The following is a 21,483-nucleotide window of genomic DNA, read 5'->3' as shown; positions in this document are numbered from 1 at the left end:
AGAGTATTCTAGTTTTATTTGTTTGATATATGTATCACCTAATAGGAGATTTTATAGTTTTTCCCTTCTTGATTCCTTGGCAAATATTTAAAGCTTTTCTCCCTCTTCAGTATCTAAAATAAATTTATTTTACCTCGTATACAAGCAGAGACGTGAATCTGCGCTGGTGCTGAAACAACTTTGTATTGACCCTTTTCTGAATCTGTGAACGTGTGTTTTGATTCTGGTCTGGTTTTGCTTCCAGTGTCTTCTGATTATCTTGAAGAACTTCTCAATTGTCGGGCCTTTTGAGAAGTGTTTATCAAAGTGTGTAAACTCAGTGTTTAATACTTACCTTGTTAGCTTTGCTGATAACTGAGATTTTTCTTCTTTCTTCTCCCTATCCCCTTTCTCCTGGTATTTTTCCATAGGAATTGAATTTCTCTCTCACTGAGGTTCCTTCACTTCCAGTATGGAGATGAATCGAGAAAAGCTGTGTGCCAGTAAGGCTGATGGGAGCTCAGATTCTGCTTATCATTGCTCAACATGTCACGACGATGAGGAGTGGAGCAATACTAGCCGGGGACGAGCTAAGTCACGAAGTTTGTCTGCTTCACCAGCCCTAGGAAGCACCAAAGAATTCCGGTATGGCTCTTGGCTCTTCCTGTTGTGGCTACCTTTAAGAAAAATGGGAAGGGAAAAAAAAAAAAAAAAAAGAAAAGAAAATTGGAACTGCTAAGTTATCTAGAATTTAATTTTTCCTCCCCTTTTTTGTGTAACCGTAGTCTTGCAGCTGTGACAAGTGATAATGAACATAAATAAAAATAGTGTTTTGTGGTAATAGAGAGGGAGAGGAGATGATTAGTGAACCAGCCTACTGTGGTCCGTGCAGTGAAAAGAACTTGGTTTTCTGAAGCAGCCGTGTAGGTGGCCATCTCTAAACTCAGGCATTCATGGGAATCGGTTCTGGCCGGTTGTGAGGTCTGTCTTCTGTTTCACTGTATCTTGGGAGATGTTAAAATTGCTTTTTGTAGATATTTCAGCAACATTCTACATGTGCTGAAATTATGTTTTCAGCATTCTATATACAGCTTCAGCAAGACAACAGAGTATTCGTTTGCTTTGTATATGCCATTTAGATTCTGTCTGAAGTGAGATGTCGGTCTGGATTTAATAAAGTATTTGCATTTAGAAATGGCTACGTGAAATGTAATAAATCCTTTTTTTGAAGACAAACTGTACATAAAACTGCTCTCTGTAGCGTCATGTATTGAAATTATTTCTTAGTAAGAAAGTTACTTAAGAAAGTATGGGTATGTTTCCAGCTAGAAGTTGTTCTTAAAGTGTAAAAGCTTACAAGGTTATTGTTTCTAAGTAGATAAAATACTAGTTTTCAAATTTGAGGAACCCATTGTGCCCAAGTACTTGACTTCCAGGGTTTTGGGGTAGACTTGAACTTTGAATACTATGATATTCGTCATATTTCAACCTAGCTTCAGAAGTTTTAAGTACCTTCCAGAAGCAAAATACAAATGCATCTGTACTGAGCTGTGTTAGCTCATACCTTGGTGGTCGCTCGGGTCACAGGAAAGGAACGGTTTTGTGCTTGGTTCCAGATTTTTAATAGTAGACAGAACTTCACCTCTTGCTCAACTAGTTGGTTTTAAGGGATTCTTAAAATGCACTTCAAAAGGTTGTTTGTCCAAAATGAAGGCAGGACGTTGCAGATGGGGGATAGACTAAAAGCAGACCTGTAATCCAAATGGCATGGCTGTCGAGACAAGTATCTGCAGAGTTCATAGTCTCAGAAAAGAATCAATCAACAGTAGAGACACTTCTGCAATTTTTTACAGATGTCTAGCTAGAGCTCTGGTGCTGCGTATTCAAAACCTGTGTGAGTATTTAGGTTTTATGGTAACATGAGGCAGCACAAAGTAAGTTTGTGCTTGCAGATCGTTGCACAGCCGTGAGAAACGCCCTTTTTTTTCTTTGAGCCAGATTTCTAATCTAGTTGCAAGGCTCTCGTCATGTGGACAGCTTGGACAGAACTTTTGATTTTGTGATCTTTGGACCCACTGTAAATATTGACTAGCATGCTGTGATGGAAGCGTGTCTTGATCTTGTGGGAAGCGTAGCAGAACTTTACCTTTTGTGACATGGACAGAATCACGGAGGAGTTCCTCAACAGATGAAGTTCTCATCCAGAGTTACTGCTTTGCTGGTAGGAATGCTCTTGCAAGGCAGAGCGTATATGGGTGAGGACCGCAGGGGGAAGCTGTAGGGTGAAGGGAGGCATAATAAAAGCCTGTACCTGAAGAGGCTGTAAGGTTAGGAAAATACTTGCTTTGCATGTGTGGTTCAGAAGGTCAGTGTACTTGAATGCTTTTGGTAGGTGTTCACAAAGGGCTGTGCTCTGACCGTGCTGTTCTAGCTACCGTGTTGTGTGTCGTAGTCAATAGGTGAGACTTTCTGTTACGTGTGTGCTGTAAAACTGGTGGATTTTGCCTTCTCCGCTCAGACTTTTAAGAATGTAGACTTCAGTCAACCTGCGTAAGAGGCCACATGGTCTAAATTTTTGTGTATTACTATCTTCTGGCTAAATAACTACTTTTTCTTTCTTAAGCTAGAAGTGATCTTTGTAGACCCTACCTGTTGTGGGTTTGAATTAGGGTTATTGTTTACGAGATTTTTTTTTCATTAAGATGCTCTGCATTCATTCACTGGCCGTCTTCAATTTAGTGCAAAAATTGTCACAAAGCGTTTTGCAGAATGTCAGAAAGGGATCTCAGGCTTGCTTGTAATTCTCAGATTTAAGTAGTTGCCTGTCTGCTTTAACTGACAAATCTGTTTTCCCAAAAGATGTGTAACTGCCAGTGCGTTGCTGCTCCTTCTTAGCAAAGACAGTCTTGCTACAAACAACTTTAAATTCTGTTCACTCAACATTTTACCTTCTATTGAATGAATAGTGCATGGTTTGAGTACTAATGAAACCAAGTAAAATCTCATTGCAAATGTATATCAGTTATTAATTAGAGCTTGCAGAGAAAACTTTGTTTGAATGCCGTGAAGGTCACGTGGTTATTTAATGCCTCTTGTAGGAACAGAGTTTAGCCAGTTACTGGGAGTGACGTGGAATGACCTGTGTTGAAAGAAGGCAAAAAAGACAGTTATTTGAGAGAGGCTTGAGCGGAACAAGAAGTGGGAGCTGATGTTGCCAGGGTGTCATTTGACTATCCTGATTTCAAGTGTAATTTTTCTCAAGTAGATAGAGGCTTACCATTCCTTTACGCATACTGGTACACACATTAATCTCTAATTATCTCAGTCCTTGTTTATTTTTCTGTTTTAATATAAATAAGGTAAACTTTATAAAACAGTAATAATCTTATCTGACTGGGTTAGACCTGCCTGGACTAATAAAGGGAAAAAATTATTTTAAAATCAAGTGTCACTGCAGTGTGTTAGATGGAGGAAATTAAGTGCTCATTTTCATTATTGGAATTCAGATCTTACACATGTGTGTTTTATTAGACATGGAACAAATAAGATGTTGCTGTTATTACTGATATCTTTTTAACTTGTCATCTGGTTTTGATTTTTATTAGATTTCTGAGGGGTTTTTTAGTACAAAGAGTGAGTCATCAGGCTGGTCTGAGCTACTTTATAATGTACACAACAGAAGGCAGCGCAGTAACGATTTGTTACTGCCAAGCAGTAGGTTAGTGACCAGTTCCTGTGTTAATTGAATTAAGCACAGGAAAGGCATATTTACCCCTTCTTTTTAATGCAATAATTCTTAATAGAGTTTACATAATGTTTCAACAGTTACATGAGTTGAGTAAATTTTACTCCCATTTGCAGATTGGCTGGAGGAGGTGGGAGGGAAGGAAGGCAGAACAGTTCTGACTTGCTCCAGATAATCTCATCCTAGAGCTAGGAGTAATCCTCTGTTCTGGGTGAGGATTTGAGTTTGAGGATGAATGACATCTCAGAACTTGTTTATTTGAAGACAAAGATCATATTAGCTCTTATTAGATAAATAAATGGAAAAAATAGCATTTTTTCTACCTATTGAAAGCTAAGGCCTGGTACTGCAGCTATAGATCTCCATATACCTTATAACTGAGGGATTTGCATTTTATTAATTTATGAACTTCAAAGGTTTAAACAACAAAAGAGGTGTTTAAATGATCAGGACGCCATTACTGTGACTTGATCGTGGCAAAAGTTGTTACCTTGATGTTGGAGGATTCTTTGTGAGTGCTTGTCAAGACTTACACTGGGAAACCTAATTTATATACATTACTGTACCGTATTAAGATGAAGAGCACTCATGAAGCTATTTTTTGTCTATTTATAACAGATTTAATCATTCTGCATGTCCTCTTCTAAAATTGTGTGCTCTTAGGTAAGATGTAGTGCTTCAAGAAATAAAAAAAAAGTATCGTGGTTATTTTGTCTGCAGCAGTGAAGCTGATGTCACTTAGGAATTGATGGAGACTAATCCTTACCACACACTAACTGCGCACAGCTAACAGTCATTGTAGTTTTCGTTGCCAAAAACATGGCCTGACAACAAGAGTCTGGGGCTTATATTTTGTTTGTATGCTTAGTTGTTTGCTTGCTTGCTGTCAACAGAAATTAATGCACACCAAATACTGCTGAAGAGAAAGTGTTTATACTGTGTGAACAAAAGCCCTGGCTCACGTTCTGTATTTAATTAATCGATTAGGCGCGCTTGTTAAGTGAAGGTTGTGACACTACTGAAGGCTGCAGCTCTTTGCTCAGCCAGTGTTATTACAGAGGTAGTTTGAGTTTCTTTGGAATGTTGGCACAAGTCTCTCACTTGATAATTTCTCGGTGGTATCTGGTAACCTCCTACAAAATCTGAAATGTTCACTCAACTCCTGCTCAAGTACCTGGTTGAGTACTCGAAGAGTTAAATACTTGTTTACGCTATCGTGTTGACTGTTATCTGTGCATCGTTTCTTAAACATAGGAATTTTCCTTTTCGCAGTAGGGAGACCTTGAAACTGGATTATGTTTTTTATCATTCAGGATTTAGCTACACTTTTTTTGGTCTCTCTGAGACACTTGTACTGTTCTGTATTGTAGTGTCCAGAAGAGTTGAGACTAAATAGAATCTTTGCAGACTTGGCTTGAATTCACAGAACCGACTTGAGAAAACTTGACCATATCTTCTTTGAGGCTGTGATGCTTCCTTTGTGCAAAATGAAGTGAATGCAAGATGAATATGTGCCTGGTACTAGTATTTAGGAAGTGGTTAATCAGTATGTGGAGGGGATAAACTGTGAGTAAGGCTTTGGTTATAATCGCTTCCAAGGAGCAGGTACAGGAGTTAAGTTTTAGATTGGAAATGTGAAAGCTAATTTGTGTAAAATTACATTGGCTGGTCAACCACAGCTGTAGGTTTAAGAAATGTACCTTCCCTTGTGTTGCTTAGTGCAGCTTTTTCAAATAAGTGGTTGTGGAGCTAATTATACCCAGTTTGTCATCACAGTTCTTTTACTTATTGATCATTTTTATATGTATATGTATTTAGGAGAACACGCTCCTTGCATGGACCATGCCCAGTGACCACATTCGGACCAAAGGCCTGTATGCTGCAAAATCCTAAAACGATTATGTAAGTACTTGTCAAATGAATGGTATTCTCCTTATTCTATGTGGAAGAGCAAAGTTTATTTTTCCACTGTTCACCACCTAATCAGCAATGTTTGTATTTTACCTGATTTTTAGAGATTTACTTGGTGCTTGATTGCCAGCTTGGGGTCTGCATTGCCAAAATTGCCTGCCATTTTTATCACACATTGACCATTTAAAAAGTCAGTCTGAGAGGAGAATGGATAGTGCTGCTGGACTGTGGTCTCAAGTAGAACCCCATTAGATGTGCGTGTTGAAAAGCATTATATGGGTTTGAACGTCGTGGTGTGGTTTTTTTCCTCCCAAGGGATGATAGGACATAGTTGGGAATTCTCTGTATGGATTTATAGTGGGTTTGCCATTTGGAGTACTTCCTGCAGGGTAACAGATGTAAAAGGAAAGTAATTTTATTGGTTTTATATTACTAATTCGTGTGGTGTTCTTAGACCTACTATCTACTGCCTAAACTAGTGGGAGTTTTTTCACAGCTGTGTATCTATTTTGGAAAAACCAGCCATTTCACGTAAAAATAGGGCAGGGCATGTGAATAGTAAGTACAGACATTTTGTTTAGACATGTTTTACATAATCTGCAATCCATAGTTTGATGTCAGCAACGGCAAGTGTAAGGAAACACTTTCCAACATAATGGACAGTAAACTCGCCATGTGTGTTAAATAAACACCCTTGTAGCAATCCTGTTGTGGTACAGAGAAGCTATTGGGTAGCATTTGGTTTATTCCGTCAGCTTGAAATAAGAAAAGAGCAGTGTTTCTGAATGATAGAGGAACAAAAATTTTATGGACAACGCAAGGACAGGAGGAGAAGTTGTGGTGCATACTATGAAATCTGAGGAGAGCCTTCTCCCTTGCTTGGGTTATGTGTTGGAGCTGGTCGTCTGACTTCTTGTATTTGATCTGTGGCACTTTCAGTGAGTGAATATCATTGAGGCAAATTTGCTTTTAGACTCTGCTGATAAACTTAATGTGAAAATAAGGGTTGGTTTCTGCTTAGCAGACGTATAAACATTTTAGTTTTCTAGGTTAGGTGGTATAAAAGGGTTGCTTTTTACACCGTGTATTATATACCTAATAAATGGTATCTTGACTTAGTCAAATGAGGAATGCCAAGGTTCTACAGATTGACCAAGTTAGTGGTCCCTGTTTTGGTCCCTTTAGAAAGTTTTATTTCATTGTTCTTTCAGTTAAACATAAGGTATTTGAGTTAAGTACTTATTTGCCCAAATCTTTACCTAAATAGTACAAGTATTCCTCAGAACAGGTTGGTGGTATCCTGATTTCCCTACAAAGGTGTGGCAGAAATCTTGCCGTGTACAGTAACTCTGAGCTTCCTCATTCTTGCTGTCTGTCCCGAAGCTGGTGGCTTGGAGTGCCGCGGTTTGTCGGGAAACCCAGCTTGCGTCGTGTGTTTACCCACCGGGCTGGGATGAACGGGCCCCTCCCCGTGGGCCGGGCCAGCATGGTACGATATCGTGATAGTGGCAGGATCAGTTGAGCGCAGAGGCTGCGGGCGATGCTGAAAGCGTGCTGCTTGCCAGGGAAAAGGCGGCTTGGGCAGCGTTCAGTCGCTGGGGAGAGCAGGGTGCTCTCGGGCGGTTGAAGGAAAGGACAATTTGGGACCAGATTGCAAGTTACTTTTCTTACCGTGCGTGAGGTCTTTGGTGTGGCTTCTAAAAACAAGCAAAACCTTTTTGTTTGGGGTTTTCTTCTCTACAGGCAGTAATATTGTTAAATTCTCTTCACTGGAGAGGATTTTTTAACAGAAGATGTTAGTTTTTATCTATGAGCATACGTTAGTGACGGTCACGGTGTCTCTTTAAGTGCTGATGTTGATGATTGGATTGAAAAACCTGCTTCAGGAGGACTGTTATGCAAGATGACCAAATGAATTGAATTCAGTGAAAAAAGAATCAGGTGTCTGTGTTGCTGAGGAGAGGGGTGGTCAAATACCTGTTTTTAACCCTTTTCTTGAAATGGGATTTTTCTTACGAAATCTTGCCTCTGAAGATCTGTAAAAAAGGTTTTATACAGGCTTTCTGTGTGAAGCCTCCCAACTTTTTATTGGGACTGATTGAAATACTTAACTGGGAAAAAAAATTCAGAGAGGAATGTTTTCTTTTGAGGTAGCAGTTTATTAAGAAGTGATAAAAGGCTCAGCCTTCTTTTTTTTTTTGGAGCTGTTGCATTTGCTTGATTCCTGGAAAGAAACATGAAGATCTTAAAGCATGTTATGAATAATCTTTCGTTTAGTAGAACGACGTGGAATTGGTGAGTACAGTTGAAATAGGCAGACTGTCTTTCGCTTGAATGAAGTCTGGTTTAGTTCTAGGTTTATTAAGTGAAAAGCAGTGCTGCAATCTTTAGTTCTTTGCTAGCTTTAGAAGATAGCCTAATCGTCTTGAAATGGTTTTGCGGGTGTTTGTGTATTTTTTACCTTTCTACAGAGGAATTTCATTTTATGAAATGAACTTTAGTATAGAAAACGCTTCCGTAGTCACCACCTGTATTGGAAATAGCACATGAAACTTCAGCTTCTGTTCCTTTGCAATTGTTTGGCAGCAATAAAGCCATTAACGCAACTCTTCCTATTTTATTTTACTTTATTTTCAGTTTAGCTATTTATGTATTTATATGTAGAATATAGGCATTTTGGAAAGTAAAATGAACAGATTATTCCACCTCCAGCATCATCATCTGTTTTATTTTAACCCTTGAAGTGCTAAATCCAAATCTCTTTGTAAATTTGGCTTGTTCAGCATTTATACTAATCTGCTTTGCTCTATGGATTATATCTACACCATATGGAAAAGGACGGGATGCATTTAATAGGAGAGATACAACTGTGAAATTATGTAGCTTAGAAGTAGATACAAATGAAGAAGGACCTTCCTAAATCAACTACCTGTATTATAGAGCACCATGACGGTTCTGTTACTGAACCCTCTTGAAAGCCACAAAATTATGTGTTTGTCTGTTTAGTTCATTAGATTCTCTAGTCTTAGAATGCTGTCCTGACAACAGGCAGGCAGTAATTTTATATTACTTTTTAAAGTTAATTCTCTTCTTAGATTTAAAATAGTTGTGCTCCTTTAAGCAGATAAACTTGCTTTGGGATCAACACCAAAATAAAACTAATATGTAGATTAGATTTTTAAAAAATTTTGCACAAAAGTTACATATGCTGACATATCTGTAACGTTTGCCTGGAATAAAGTGTAGAGGCATCTGTTCCTGCTTAAGCTCTTTACTTATGAGGCTCTGTGATAGGGAGGGCAAGAGTTGCCAGTGCAGCTTCCCAGAACAGAGCGATGTGCTGCAGTTTTTCATAGTTGTTAAGGCTTCTCTTGAGGATTTGGTACAGATGACCATGCGAATCTTACTTGCCCTTCTCTTGTGACAGTGTTGTTTAGTAGGAGTAGAACAACTAGATGAGTGGAATTTGTGTCTGCATCTACAGGCTTCAAACTGTATTGAGGAACCCATGCCTATAGACTGGTATCAGTGAAAAAATGCTGAAGGAAACGTTGCTGAAAAGAAAAGAGCAATATTTGGGTTGGAACTACTGCACTATTTTTTAAATGTATGTTGTCTTAAGGTGTTTGGCTTACGGTATTGGATGGGAAAAAAATTTATGCATTAGCTTTTTCTGATTCTCTAATTGGATGCTTCTTATTTTTGAGTCAGCTTAAGAGGAGAGAGCACTAAAACAAGATAGAGGAAGGCATCGGGGTGGTGTCAGTTAGTTGAAGAACTTGATCCAAGAGCTTTCGTGCTGCTTCTGTTCAAGCCCCTGTTTGCCCGTGTTGCTGGCCTGGGAGCGCTGACAGGAACGGACGCCTCAGTGCTGCGTTACCCTGGGAATACAGTAAAGCGTTGGGTGGTTTCGTGGGGGAAAAAGCATCGTGACGATAGGAACCATTGCCTCCTTCCTTCTGCTGGGCTAGGGCTGCCTGCAGTTATAATTGAGGATATATTCTCGACAGACCTGGACGCTGGCAAAGCAAAATGTACTAACGGTGTCTTTTTCCTGTTACCTAGGCACATTCAGGATCCAGCGAGCCAGCGGTTGACATGGAACAAGCCTCCCAAGAGCGTCCTTGTTATTAAAAAGATACGTGATGCCAGTCTGCTGCAGCCTTTTAAAGAGCTTTGTGTGTATCTTACTGAGGTAATGAATTGTAAATTCCATTTTTTACCATAATGGCAAATTTTACATCTGAACTGTTTCAATTACCGATTCTGTTGAATGTGGAATGTGCAGAATTGTATAGTGCAAACAAATTGTTCTACCCGTTGCCACTGGAAGCAATAAAACATGTTTTGGAGCTTAAGATCAGTACTGAAGTACTTCAAGTACAGAGCTTAAAAAAAAAAAAAGTCAAAACTTTCCTTCGTTCTATTTGCAATTCTAAGCTACAGGGAAGGGGATATAAAAAGCTTTAAGCCTTGAACAAACAGTAATGTTATCTATGCAATCTATATTCCAGAGTTTTGTTTAATTTATGAGATGGTCTGTGCACGCTGCAAAATTCCCGGTAGGATTAGACCACACATTAAAAATAAAACCCACAACCAACAGATGCAGACTACTTCTGCAAAATGTTATTTTACAGAACTAGTCTGTATTTTAATTTGATTTACGTATTGCAGTATTACAGCTTTAAACTGATGCAAGTTATGGAAAGAGTAAAATATTTTGTCATTTTAAGAGGTTATTAACAAGCGTATCTTACCTCTCTTAAGGAGAACAATATGATAGTGTATGTAGAAAAAAAAGTCTTGGAAGACCCCGCTATAGCTAATGATGATAACTTTGGACCAGTGAAGAAGAAATTTTGCACCTTCAGAGAAGGTATGGTAAGGATTTCTTGAGTGTAAAGTTGAGGTATATTGCTTATTTGTCTTGGTATTTCCTTAGTCTTTGGGTCAAGTTTGTAAAACCAATGTGTCTTTTTGCGAACGGCTGTTGGTAAATCTTAGTTGTGGGGTTTTTATATTTATGAGTGAATGTTGGCATGCTGCACTTAATTTATGTCAGGAAATTAAGACTGTTGATAAAACTTAATTCGAAACTTCTATTTCAATGTTGCTTCTAGATTATGATGATATCTCCAATCAGATAGACTTCATCATTTGCCTGGGAGGAGATGGGACCTTACTTTATGCTTCTTCACTTTTCCAGGTTGGTCTTTATGGGAAATAGGCTTAAAGCCCTCTTTTCTCTTTGAAGTATTTGAGGGTTGTTGGGATTTTTTCCTTGGTTATTGAGGACAGGATTTGTCCTTTGCTGTTCATGCCTTTTTTTTTTATCAAGCCTGCTTTACCCTATACCTTCTGAAAATAGTGTATGTAATGTGTTGTTTTTATTGTGCACAACTGAAATTACATCAATACTCAAAATATTTACAGGCAATTAGTTGAAGTATGACTTGTTCTTATTCAGTAGCTTTTAAATTCTTTTCTTTATTGATAGGGTAGTGTACCTCCAGTTATGGCTTTTCATCTGGGATCCCTTGGATTTCTTACTCCATTTAATTTTGAGAATTTTCAGTCCCAAGTCACTCAGGTTATAGAAGGTAAATTTAAGGGGACAAGGTGTGGTGTTTCTTTTCATTACATTTCTGTAGCTTTTTTCCAAGACGAGTACATTTTCTTAACCAGCTCGTTTAGGTTGTCCCGTAAGACTGAGTCACAAGGAATGTGTGCTAAACTAACAGAAGTATTGCATTGCGTTGACCCACTCGGTGCTGCTTTCCGTACTGTTCTGTAAAGGAAAATGGCTGAGAAATAACTCTGTCCTGTGTGGAGTAAACAAGTAAATGATGCAGAATCTGTGTTAAATGACAGATAAACATACAAATAGAGCGTAGCTCTGAAGTCTGTGCTAGTCTGTTTCTCTAAGCAGTGCAGCGCTTAAATACTGAGAATTGAGGCAAATAAAATATCTGAGGAAAGAAATGCTTTGTTTCCTCAATATGAGGTTATTTGAGTTGCATCCGAAGTAGATTCCTGAAAAGACGTATAAAATTCTCACGTTGCTAGAGTGTTGTCTTTTAAGAGGTGTTTCTAATGCACCGATTTTCTTCAGGCTTAGCTTTTGTCTTAGTGAAGATCACATGGGCCTAACAGTGTTTTCCAGTCTTGGTCATGTCCATATAAAACTTAAAATTTTCTTTTTGCATCATGAGGAAAGGGAGGAAGGACTGGATTAAAATTTGACTTTAATTTTGCTCATTACTTCTAACAATGAGTTTTGAGCTTTAACCAAATGTAGACAATGATCTTGTGAATGAAACTGGGAATGTTGAAAGCATGGGCAATAGACAGATGCATTTCATACAGTTTGCTAGTCATTACAGGGTTTTATTTACTATACTAGCGTGTCATTTTTGTATACTTTCTCCTTCTAGGCAATGCAGCGCTCGTTCTGCGAAGCAGGCTGAAAGTGAAAGTAGTAAAAGAGCACAGAGAGAAAATGACGGTACAAAACGGTATAGAAGAGAACGGAGTAGTGTCTACGAATATAGAGAAAGAAGTGGGCAAGCAAATTATGCAGTATCAGGTCAGAGGGCAAAATAGGCAGAAGAATAACATGCTCTTTGTAAATTGCTTTGTGCTTATTTTATTATGACTTTCCCCTTTTCATTAGTTTACTTTCATTAGCCCAGTAGTATGGGACAGATCCATGTTGCTCTTACTCACAATATCTCCACTAAATAATGGGGAAATGATGTACCTCGTTACTTTCTGCGATTATAAGTGCTAATATTGTACTTCCCTGTAGTAATATTTTCCTTCCATTTTGAAAACAAAGCAGCAGTTCTAAAATAGGATATCCCAAAGATTTCTGTAAGCGAAAAGAAAAACCCCACACGTTGTTAGTGACCTGCTTCTGGAAATAATTCTTAACATCTAAAACTTCAGCTGGCACTCGATAAGACCAAAGTGTCTTATCAGAGAGTCTAATTTGGCAGGTCCTAAAGCAGCATGAATTTTTCAAAGACCTGGAAAGCACGTTTCGGCTTGTCCTTTATTGCGTTGCCAAGTCAGCAGTAGCAGACTGGTGTAACATTTGATGTCATGGCAGGTCCTAAATGAAGTTGTAGTGGATCGTGGTCCTTCTTCTTACCTTTCCAATGTAGATGTCTTTCTAGATGGACACCTGATAACAACAGTGCAAGGAGATGGTGAGTCTGCTTCTTGAGTTAAAATGCTTGTCGGTTCATGCGTAGCCTGTTGCTATTTTACTGGAGGATTTTCTCACACGGAAACAAAATCCCAAGCGTCAGTTCACTGGTGACAGAAAGCATTAGTGTGTACAGAACAGGTTTTGCGTTCCACAGGGAAGCATTAAAGTGCTGTAGGCTTCGTTTATGGACTTGTGAAGGCAAGTGGCACTTTCTTTGGCTGTGATACGTTGGGGCTAAGGGCAAGAAATAGCTCAGAAAAAATCTGCTTGGATATCTGGAATTTGCTGAAGGCCTATGATCTCAACTCATGAAGTACAGAAGTTCATCTTTAAAGCTCTTGCCCTTAAAAAAAAAAAAGAATGTCAGTGTTACGAAGTTGTGTAACCTGAGATCTAGAAGTTTATGCAACTTACATGAAGCTGTAGAGCAAACGTGCTGTGCCAGGATTAGAACAGAGTTTCTGACTTCTTGTGTATAAGACTGCAATTCTCCTGTGAAATACAAGTTGATACATTCTCTGCTTCATTTTCCTTAACTGTGCTATTTCTTCGTCGTCCTCCAAAATAACACGTTGATTGTAATGATAATCTAAGTGAAACTCTGCCTCTTTCACAGGAGTCATTGTCTCCACGCCGACTGGTAGCACTGCATATGCAGCTGCAGCAGGAGCTTCTATGATTCATCCAAATGTTCCTGCAATAATGATCACCCCGATCTGCCCTCACTCACTGTCTTTCAGACCCATCGTTGTTCCTGCTGGAGTGGAACTCAAGGTTGGCTTCTGTTACGTTACTTCTCGAAGTTAAAAACCTTTGTAATAACCGTGTGAACCTCACCAGAGCAGAAGGGTTAGGAAGTGCTGTGTATCTTCTGCATTCTTTCGTTTGTGGGCGGACCGGATCACGCCTGGTTGAAGAATGCATCCTTGTTTAAAATAATATACCCACTGGTGGAGTCCTTTCCACTGCTTCCTACTGGATAGTAGTTGTGTAACGTTCTGCAAAATGGGAATTATACATTTGCATTCTGACTAATAAAGTTTTACATCGTGTCGGCTAAAGTGCATGTGAATCAGTCGTGTTTAAGGGAATGGAAAATTCTACTTGCATAGCTGAAACAACAGATATTGCAGATTTTGAGTATATTGTTAGAGTTAACTGCAATTCACTAATTATTTTTTGTTAATGCCGTCTTGCAGAAGAAAAGGCACGTAATACCTGAATATGAAATGGACTTAGTTAATGTGTATTTTTAACAAATACCCCTGTGTAAGGAAGAACCCCTTTGTGGTTCTTGTATCTGTTACAAGCCTCCGGTCTGCTTAGGTTGGAAGAGAGCTGGTGTGTTTAGAAGGGCTCTCCCAGGGAAGTTAGAAGATTGGCATTGAGATAAGTGACTTAAGCACGTACTGGGGTTTTTGTTTCTGTTTTACTGTGTAAATGGAATGTTTATTCATGGCACTGCTCTCAATTACTTTCACGTCAATGGGTGTTACTGGCCAATGGTAGTCAATTCTTTTCCCTTAATAGGAATATATGTTAAAAATGAGCAACACTTCCTAAATTTGACAGCTTTAGGTTCATTAGGCATTAAAATCTATTTTTCTGGATTAACTTTATTATTTTTCTTGAAAGAGATGGTAAGTTAACTCACGTAACTGAGTTAAAGCATGCACTGGCTGTAACAGGAAGGTCTTTCTGATTTATGACCTTATACCTATAAAGAGGGGGTTTATTGCCTGTAGAAAAAATACATATGTATCTCCACCAAACATGAAATGAAGGTTTGGAACTCGTGTGGTATGTTACTGCACTGTTGTTATGGACAGATTATGAATTTCAGGGCAACTGTAAAGTTGTGAAGAGTCAATTCTGTACTCGGAAGGAGGATGGAGGAGGTGTTTGTTCCTTGCTCTTGAAAAATAGGATTTGGACCTGAAGTTTAGTTGTTTTCTCTTTTTCAGATTATGCTCTCTCCCGATGCCAGGAATACAGCATGGGTTTCATTTGATGGAAGGAAGAGGCAGGAAATATGCCATGGAGACAGGTCAAGCCTTTTTTTGATTGTAGGATCTCTCTATAAGTATAGAAAATACGGATTCATGCATTTCTGTCACTCTCTAACATCTGTCAAAAGGGTTGCTGGCAGTGAAGAAACAAGCTTTTATAAACCCTAACACCTCTTACAGCACAAACTGTGCTGAAAGTATTTAATTTTTAACTTGAGTTTTTTAGATCTTCCTATGAAAGCAAGTGAAATGTTAAGACAAAAGCATGCCAGCATTGCATACTTGGCAAGGAAGATGGACATGCCTTCAGAAAATTCTATAAATTTAACTTAAAATATAGATCTTAGGAGTTTGAGAAGTTGTAGACCAACAGGAGTTGCGGGTCAGCAGTGGCTCTGAGCAGTGCCACACGGTTTAAACTGCGTTAACTTAGTGAGTGGTTGTGGTCACTTGCGATGCTGGTGCCTTGGGTGAGCAGAATGCAGTGTGTGAAGTTTCCTGAGTTGTGTGGTGGGATTATCCTAATGGGAGATGATTTAAGGCAATGGTGTGATATGTGACTGGTAGACTTGCTGTTCAGGATGACTTCATTTTTTTCTTGGTCCATACCAGTTGCCAGGGAGGAAAATGCTTGAACTGCATTTCCTCTGAGGCTGAAAGATCTATAGAATAGATCAGGAGACTAGTAAGGGTTCAGACGTGAGATTTGGCCCTTGGGTAGGTGCTAGACTTCTTAGCGCTGCAGCTTATTCTTAGAACTTGAAACTTAAAGGCCAAGGTGGTGACTTCCATTTTCCTTTGTCCCTGCGTTGTTGATGGGAAGACCACCGAAAGACTGCAGGACGTCAGGGAGTGGGTTCAGTATCCTCACTGTGTCAAAGAATGCTGCCCACAGTGCAGCTGTTAACAGTTTTAAGCCCCGTGTTCACTCCGGTTAGATGAGCCTGCAGACTCGGTTATCGCTTGGTTATGGAAGCTCGCTGTTGTACCAAATTGCCTGAACACAGCACTCTGCGTGTTAGTGAATAGAAGATTCTATTTTAAAAGAATTACTGTTCATTGCCCTTGACTGACTGGGGTATTCCTGTGTTGTTGCAGTATTAGCATCACTACCTCTTGCTACCCCCTTCCTTCGATCTGTTTCCGAGATCCTGTGAGCGACTGGTTTGAAAGCTTGGCTGAGTGTTTACACTGGAATGTTCGGAAGAAGCAAAATAACTTTGCTGTTGAAGAAGAAGAATTTTGAGTGTCTACATCTAACAAGACTCATGGGAATGGGAAGTGGCAGTATCCCTTTAGATGCTTGGATTTTTAAGTTTTTGGCTAACAAGCGTGGTCACCATCTCAGACACATATAGTGATTGTAGTTCATATCTGTCTGATCTGCTGATGGCTGGAAATTATTGTGCTGCTGCTTGTCCGCCGAGAGTAGGAATGGAAGAAATTAGGCTCTGATTGTTGTAATCCAGTGTGAATTTCCTTCAAATGAGTGATCTGAAAATGGATTATTTCTGATTGCTATTGACTACTGCATTTGATTGCAACGCATAACTTGGCAGTAACATGGTAGGCTGAATGTAGATACATAATAGAAAAGTGGCAGAAGAAAAGTGGCATTAAAATACTCTGCTTAATTTGGTATATTTGTAATTTCGTTTAAGACTGCTACGCGTATAAAGGCTCTAAGGAATTTTCTTTAAAAAAAAAAAAAGCTCCTCTTTGTTAGCTTAGCTCCGTCTTGCCCCGAACAGCTGCCCATTAAGACAGCGCTTAAAATACTTTCTCCTTACTTCTGGATGTGACACACTGTAAAGAAACACCCATGAAGAATGTTTCTTATTAATAGATGGAACTAATAAAAAAATTTATTTTTTTTAATATATATATATACATGTTATATATATATATCTTATGCCCATTTGAACAGTGTTTGACCCTTGGCTGTCATCACTGTGTAAATACGAACAAACAGCATGGACGAGCATTAGTGTGGACTTAGTTGGTTATTACAGTGACCTCCAGTTTGTAGCTGAGCTGGTTTATAGCTCTGCAGTTCCTGTTGGTGGGAATCATCAACGTGTTGGTTTTTTCTTACCATTTTTGTTTGATTCACTGGAATAAATGGTCGCATTAGAGACTATACAGTAAAAAAAAAAAAAAAAAAAAGAAAAATTCTCCAAGTGTGCGAGAAGAATCTGGACTTCAATTACTACTGTATTGTCTAGTGCCACTAGTGTCGTGAAGAAAAGAATATGCTATACGAGGCCTCGAATGCCCTCAGCTTCCATAGATAGCTTCCAGCTCTTGGTGCTGTGATGCAGAAAGGGATACTGCATTGGTAGGCAGATAAACGAGAGGACACATTCCCAGTAGAGTAGCAATGGTGCCTTCAGCACACTCAAGATATTCTAAGTCTTGTTATTTACTTTTTTAAGATGCTTTCAAATGTTTCTAACTTCTCTCTGTACATATTTTATTGTATGTGCTTTTATGAAAGAAAAAAAAACCCACAAAAAACAGTTGGGAAAAAAGGGGTTTGTACTGTACTTTAACTGAAAAATATCAAACCCAAGTATAATGTTTACATTTATGTTCTTTGTGGTGCAGTCTCATGATCATACTATCCAAACTTTAGCATTTTCAAAGTCTTGCTGCATTGGTCATTAAAGGAATGCACACGATCTGTTAAATTTAAGCCTATGGCATCATATTGTGGAGGAATTCATTTACTGATTAAGGTGGGATTTCCTTGAAAGTGGAGTGAGAAGCTCTGTTGAACTTTTCTTGACTGTCTTATGTTGTTTATGTGGTCCAAAGTGGTAATGGGAAATGTATTAATTTCCAAACTCTGCCTAACCTGCTGTCCTCTGATGGTTTAAATAACGTCTCTTCCATTTTGGATGCTGCCCTATTCTGTCTGATTTTATTAAACCCAGGTGAGAGCACTTTTCCATTAAAGAGAAGCAAACTCTTGGTTAATGATACAAATCACAATGGAACTGTGTTAATATAAATCAATACTCAGTTTGTAAATTTTGTAAAATAGAATATTCATTTGATTTGGTCTAAAGAGACGAATTTTGTGGTATCTTGGAGAATATCCAGATAGCTTTCACTTGAATTTGCAGTAATTGTTTTATCACTGTTTTGAAGCTGCTTACGGGTTTCCTAGGTGGAGTATTCAGTTATTTAATAACTGTTTACTTTTTGAACTATAGAAGTGTCAGACTTTTTGCTTTTAAACTATTTTATTTAAACATGCAATAATTGAGAAAAGGAACAGGGTATAGTGGCTATTATAAATGTATTGTTAAGTGGAAAACAAGCAGATTACTAGGCACGCTAGGAAGTGGAAATCATTTTGCAGAGGTGAGGCGAAATGATTAATGAGCCTTATCTAGTATTTTTTTAAAGATAAAACTATATTCAGCACTTTTTATTTATGCTTTTTATAATAGTAAAGCTATTACTGACTAAATTGCCGAACTTTAATTTTCAGAGTGCGTAGTTCATGAAATCTGTAATCAAACTTACCTAACGACTTTCTCTAGATTAGATCTAGAGCAGGAGTTGTCTTGACATTTATCAGTAGAGAGTACTGCACTTGCATTACTGGCTTTGAGGCTTCTGCGGTTTTGCTTGTACAACTATTCCCGCCTGGTCACAATCTTACTTGGAGCATTGAGCAGCCGAGTAGAGCTACAGTCACTGGCTGAAGGAAGGAGAGTCACCCGATGGCTTTAGTCTTTGCTTTTTCTTCAGAAAGCTGTGTTGATTGTAATGGTACTACCCACGTTACATCAAAACACAACCCCAACTGTGGTAATACGTTACAAATTTACCCAACTATACAAAGTCTCTTTTCAAGGCCTTTAATCTGCAAACCAGCAGTTCACAAGCAGGCTAGCGAGGTTTAAACAGCACTCAAGTTCTGCGTATTTAACTGCTTCAAGTGGGGGCAACTTCTGTTCAAACCACAGCTGAACCAGGAAAAAAGCTGTAACGCAGACTTGGTTCTGTTGGCAATAAAAGCTCATTGTGCTGATGTAGCTTACTGCAAGTAACTCGTTTAAACTGTACTAGTAAAATAGGTTTTTGCTGGTTAAAAGCAGTGTTTTAATATAAGGGTTTGTAAATGTCACCATACCTACAAATCCTTTCCAGTCTACAAAGGGCCAAAATGGAAGCTTGGAAATGAATTTGCTAAAGGTATTCTCTACTAGAGTTTAAGAAGCTATTAACAGCTGATGCAGTACGGAGTAAAGCAGTGTACTGAATTTGTAAAAGAGCAAAAATCGTGTTACATATTGTTAATGCTTTGAAAACTTGTTTTAAATATTGTTGAAAACAAATATTTTTCAATCCTTTCAATAAAATCTTTTTGTAAAGTTGGATTTGTAAAGCAGCACTTTGACTGTTGAGAATATGAAATTAGGTGTACGCACAATTACTTGCGTGGAAGGCGAATGTCCAGTGCGGGGTTTTGGTTCATTGTCTCATGGGACAGTAGCATCTGTTTTCTAGAAAGATACCTAAGGCTTTTTTGAATGTATATGTCTGATACCAGTCTTTTCTCAAAAGTTTCAAAATAAAAGCTGGGTTTGCTGTGCGAGTTGAAACAAATCTTCTGTACAACTAGTTGGGCTACATGAACAACTTTTTTGAACGCCCAAGAGTAGAAGAATGAAGAAAGAAATAGATAAGGGCAATAATCTGAGATAATCTCAGATAATTTGGATACCTAGTAAGTTTGAGATTGAAAATGTGGTTTAAATGCCTGTTCTGTCCTTGCCCTTGCATGTTGTGCAAACTGTTAAGTTTAGATTTAGCTGGATTGATCTCCTGCTTTAATAACAGAAAATGTGAAGTTGGTTGTCTGAACCAGTTGGTTTGATGATTGCCTACAACCAGGATTAGAGTGGCTGGGAAAACCCAAAGTGCTTCCATTCAGAGTAGGCCAAAGACACTGTCTGCAGATTATGACAGGATTGTGTATCAGGAAACTTTCACAGATTCAGCCTAGTAGCTCCTATGTACCCAAGTATTAACTTCAAGACCTTGTGAAAAAGAACAGGCAGATTTCCACAGAATTTAGTAAGACCTTAGTCAGAAATTAAGAACATTTTCCTCTGAAAATAGGAAGGTTAACTCCCCAGGGCATAACGATACATTCCTGCTTTTGAAGAGATAAATGTTTGACTGTAATCACAACTTTTTTCCTTCTAATGCAATTTTCTGCCACCTCCTTGCTCCGCAGGTAGAAAGAGCATAGCACAAGCCTACTTCCCTCAGCTGGTTTTGACCAAGTACAGGCCTACTGCAAGATCAGAGTCTTTCCTTCCTGGGCCTGCTCCAGGCAAGACCTGCGGCATGTTTGCTGGTTTCAGAACAGGACTGAATATGCTTAGTTGGGTTCCTCCATTTCAGCAACAATCCGTAGTCACATTCTGACTTGCGGAATGAAGTCACAGCCATCAGCTGGTTCTCTCGTGCTTTCTCTGGGTATCGTCAGCTGTGTGCAGTCTGCCCAGAGACATTTAACCTCTTCATTGTGCTGTCTGTGAAGTAGATTTGTTTCAGACTTAGAAGACTAGGATGAGAAAAACTTTTTTTTTTTTTAATAGGAGTTTTTGAGATCACCCTTGTGAGTTTCCCTAATAAGCTGCAATAAACTATTTGAATTACTTTTTGCAGCATACAGGGACCTGCAAGTCAGAGACGGATCTGAAGAGGAATGGGATGGCAATGTTCTCAGCACACGTGAGCTGCAGTTCCAGCCTCTTCCATACTCCGTTTGTAAACAGCCTTCCCATTGAACTTACACTGTCGATAGGAGAAATAATTATCCATGCAGAAACGGTGTTTATACTTTATTAAAAAATAGACAGCCAGTAGCTAAAGGTTCCAATAAATAAAATACCAAACTTTTAAATTACAATATTAAAGGCTTAGTTTAACAGTCACCCTGGTGTATGAAATGGCACATCAGTTAGGTACGCTATAGGAAGGCATGAGATTAATTGTGTGGTCTTCATGTGTAGCTGGGATTTTAAAAAAGAAAAAAATTCTAAAAATGGAAATACTCTGAAGTCAGAGGAGGAACACGAGCCCATGCCATCCTGTTGGGTTAAGCCATCACCCAGCCATATTGGAGATCAGGGAACACAGCTGTCCTCAAAACAGCTTCGGGGCTTGACCTCCGTTAGCAACAGATCTGAGTTGGGAAGTGATGGCAGGGCAGTGCACTTCCAGACTCAGCTATGTAGATGGGTGTGCAAATTATTTTCGTTACGTCTGTGTGTATCTAGGAAAACAGTATTTATATTACCAACATTCTCTATTTACATGCATGTTGTGAACCTCCTGTGGTTACAAAGCAACATCAGGAAAACAAGGAGTGAAAGATGCATTGTCCTGTCAGCAAAACTCACTGAACTGAGAGGATTACTGTTAATTTCCCGAGTGCACTTTGCTTTTTAAACTGAGCTACCAGCTGCACTGCTGTAGTTCCCTAGCACAATATGAACCAAGAAATGTACAGACATTTTTCTGAGCAACTTCCTCTACCTCTGTGAAGCTGACCCATTGTCTTACGTCCTGAATGCAAGTACTCGATCAGAACT

At 38.8% G+C, this 21,483-nt stretch overlaps 1 protein-coding gene across 1 annotated transcript; it reads left to right on the top strand.

The window, feature by feature from the left end:
• Positions 1 to 424: 424 nt before the first annotated feature.
• On the top strand, positions 425 to 16,139 carry NADK (NAD kinase). The gene is made up of 11 exons (XM_086476061.1): positions 425 to 624; positions 5,543 to 5,626; positions 9,701 to 9,830; positions 10,406 to 10,514; positions 10,759 to 10,844; positions 11,136 to 11,238; positions 12,073 to 12,224; positions 12,750 to 12,849; positions 13,468 to 13,625; positions 14,816 to 14,898; positions 15,959 to 16,139. The coding sequence occupies exons 1-11, from the start codon at positions 452 to 454 to the stop codon at positions 16,104 to 16,106; spliced, it is 1,326 nt and encodes a 441-aa protein (XP_086332187.1). The 5' UTR covers positions 425 to 451; the 3' UTR covers positions 16,107 to 16,139.
• The last annotated feature ends 5,344 nt before the right edge of the window (positions 16,140 to 21,483 follow it).

The sequence above is a fragment of the Leptosomus discolor genome, chromosome 20 (assembly GCF_034619465.1).
Source record: "Leptosomus discolor isolate bLepDis1 chromosome 20, bLepDis1.hap2, whole genome shotgun sequence".
NCBI classification, from domain to species: domain Eukaryota; kingdom Metazoa; phylum Chordata; class Aves; order Leptosomiformes; family Leptosomidae; genus Leptosomus; species Leptosomus discolor.
Note: the sequence above shows the minus strand (reverse complement) of the source record. Positions and strands in the feature narration are given on the sequence as shown.

Coding starts and splice junctions, on each gene's coding strand:
- NADK (XM_086476061.1), top strand. CDS start 452: ATGGAGATGAATCGAGAAAAGCTGTGTGCCAGTAAGGCTGATGGGAGC. Junction 10,845..11,135: donor ATGCTTCTTCACTTTTCCAG/GTTGGTCTTTAT, acceptor CTTTATTGATAG/GGTAGTGTACCTCCAGTTAT. Junction 13,626..14,815: donor CTGCTGGAGTGGAACTCAAG/GTTGGCTTCTGT, acceptor TCTCTTTTTCAG/ATTATGCTCTCTCCCGATGC.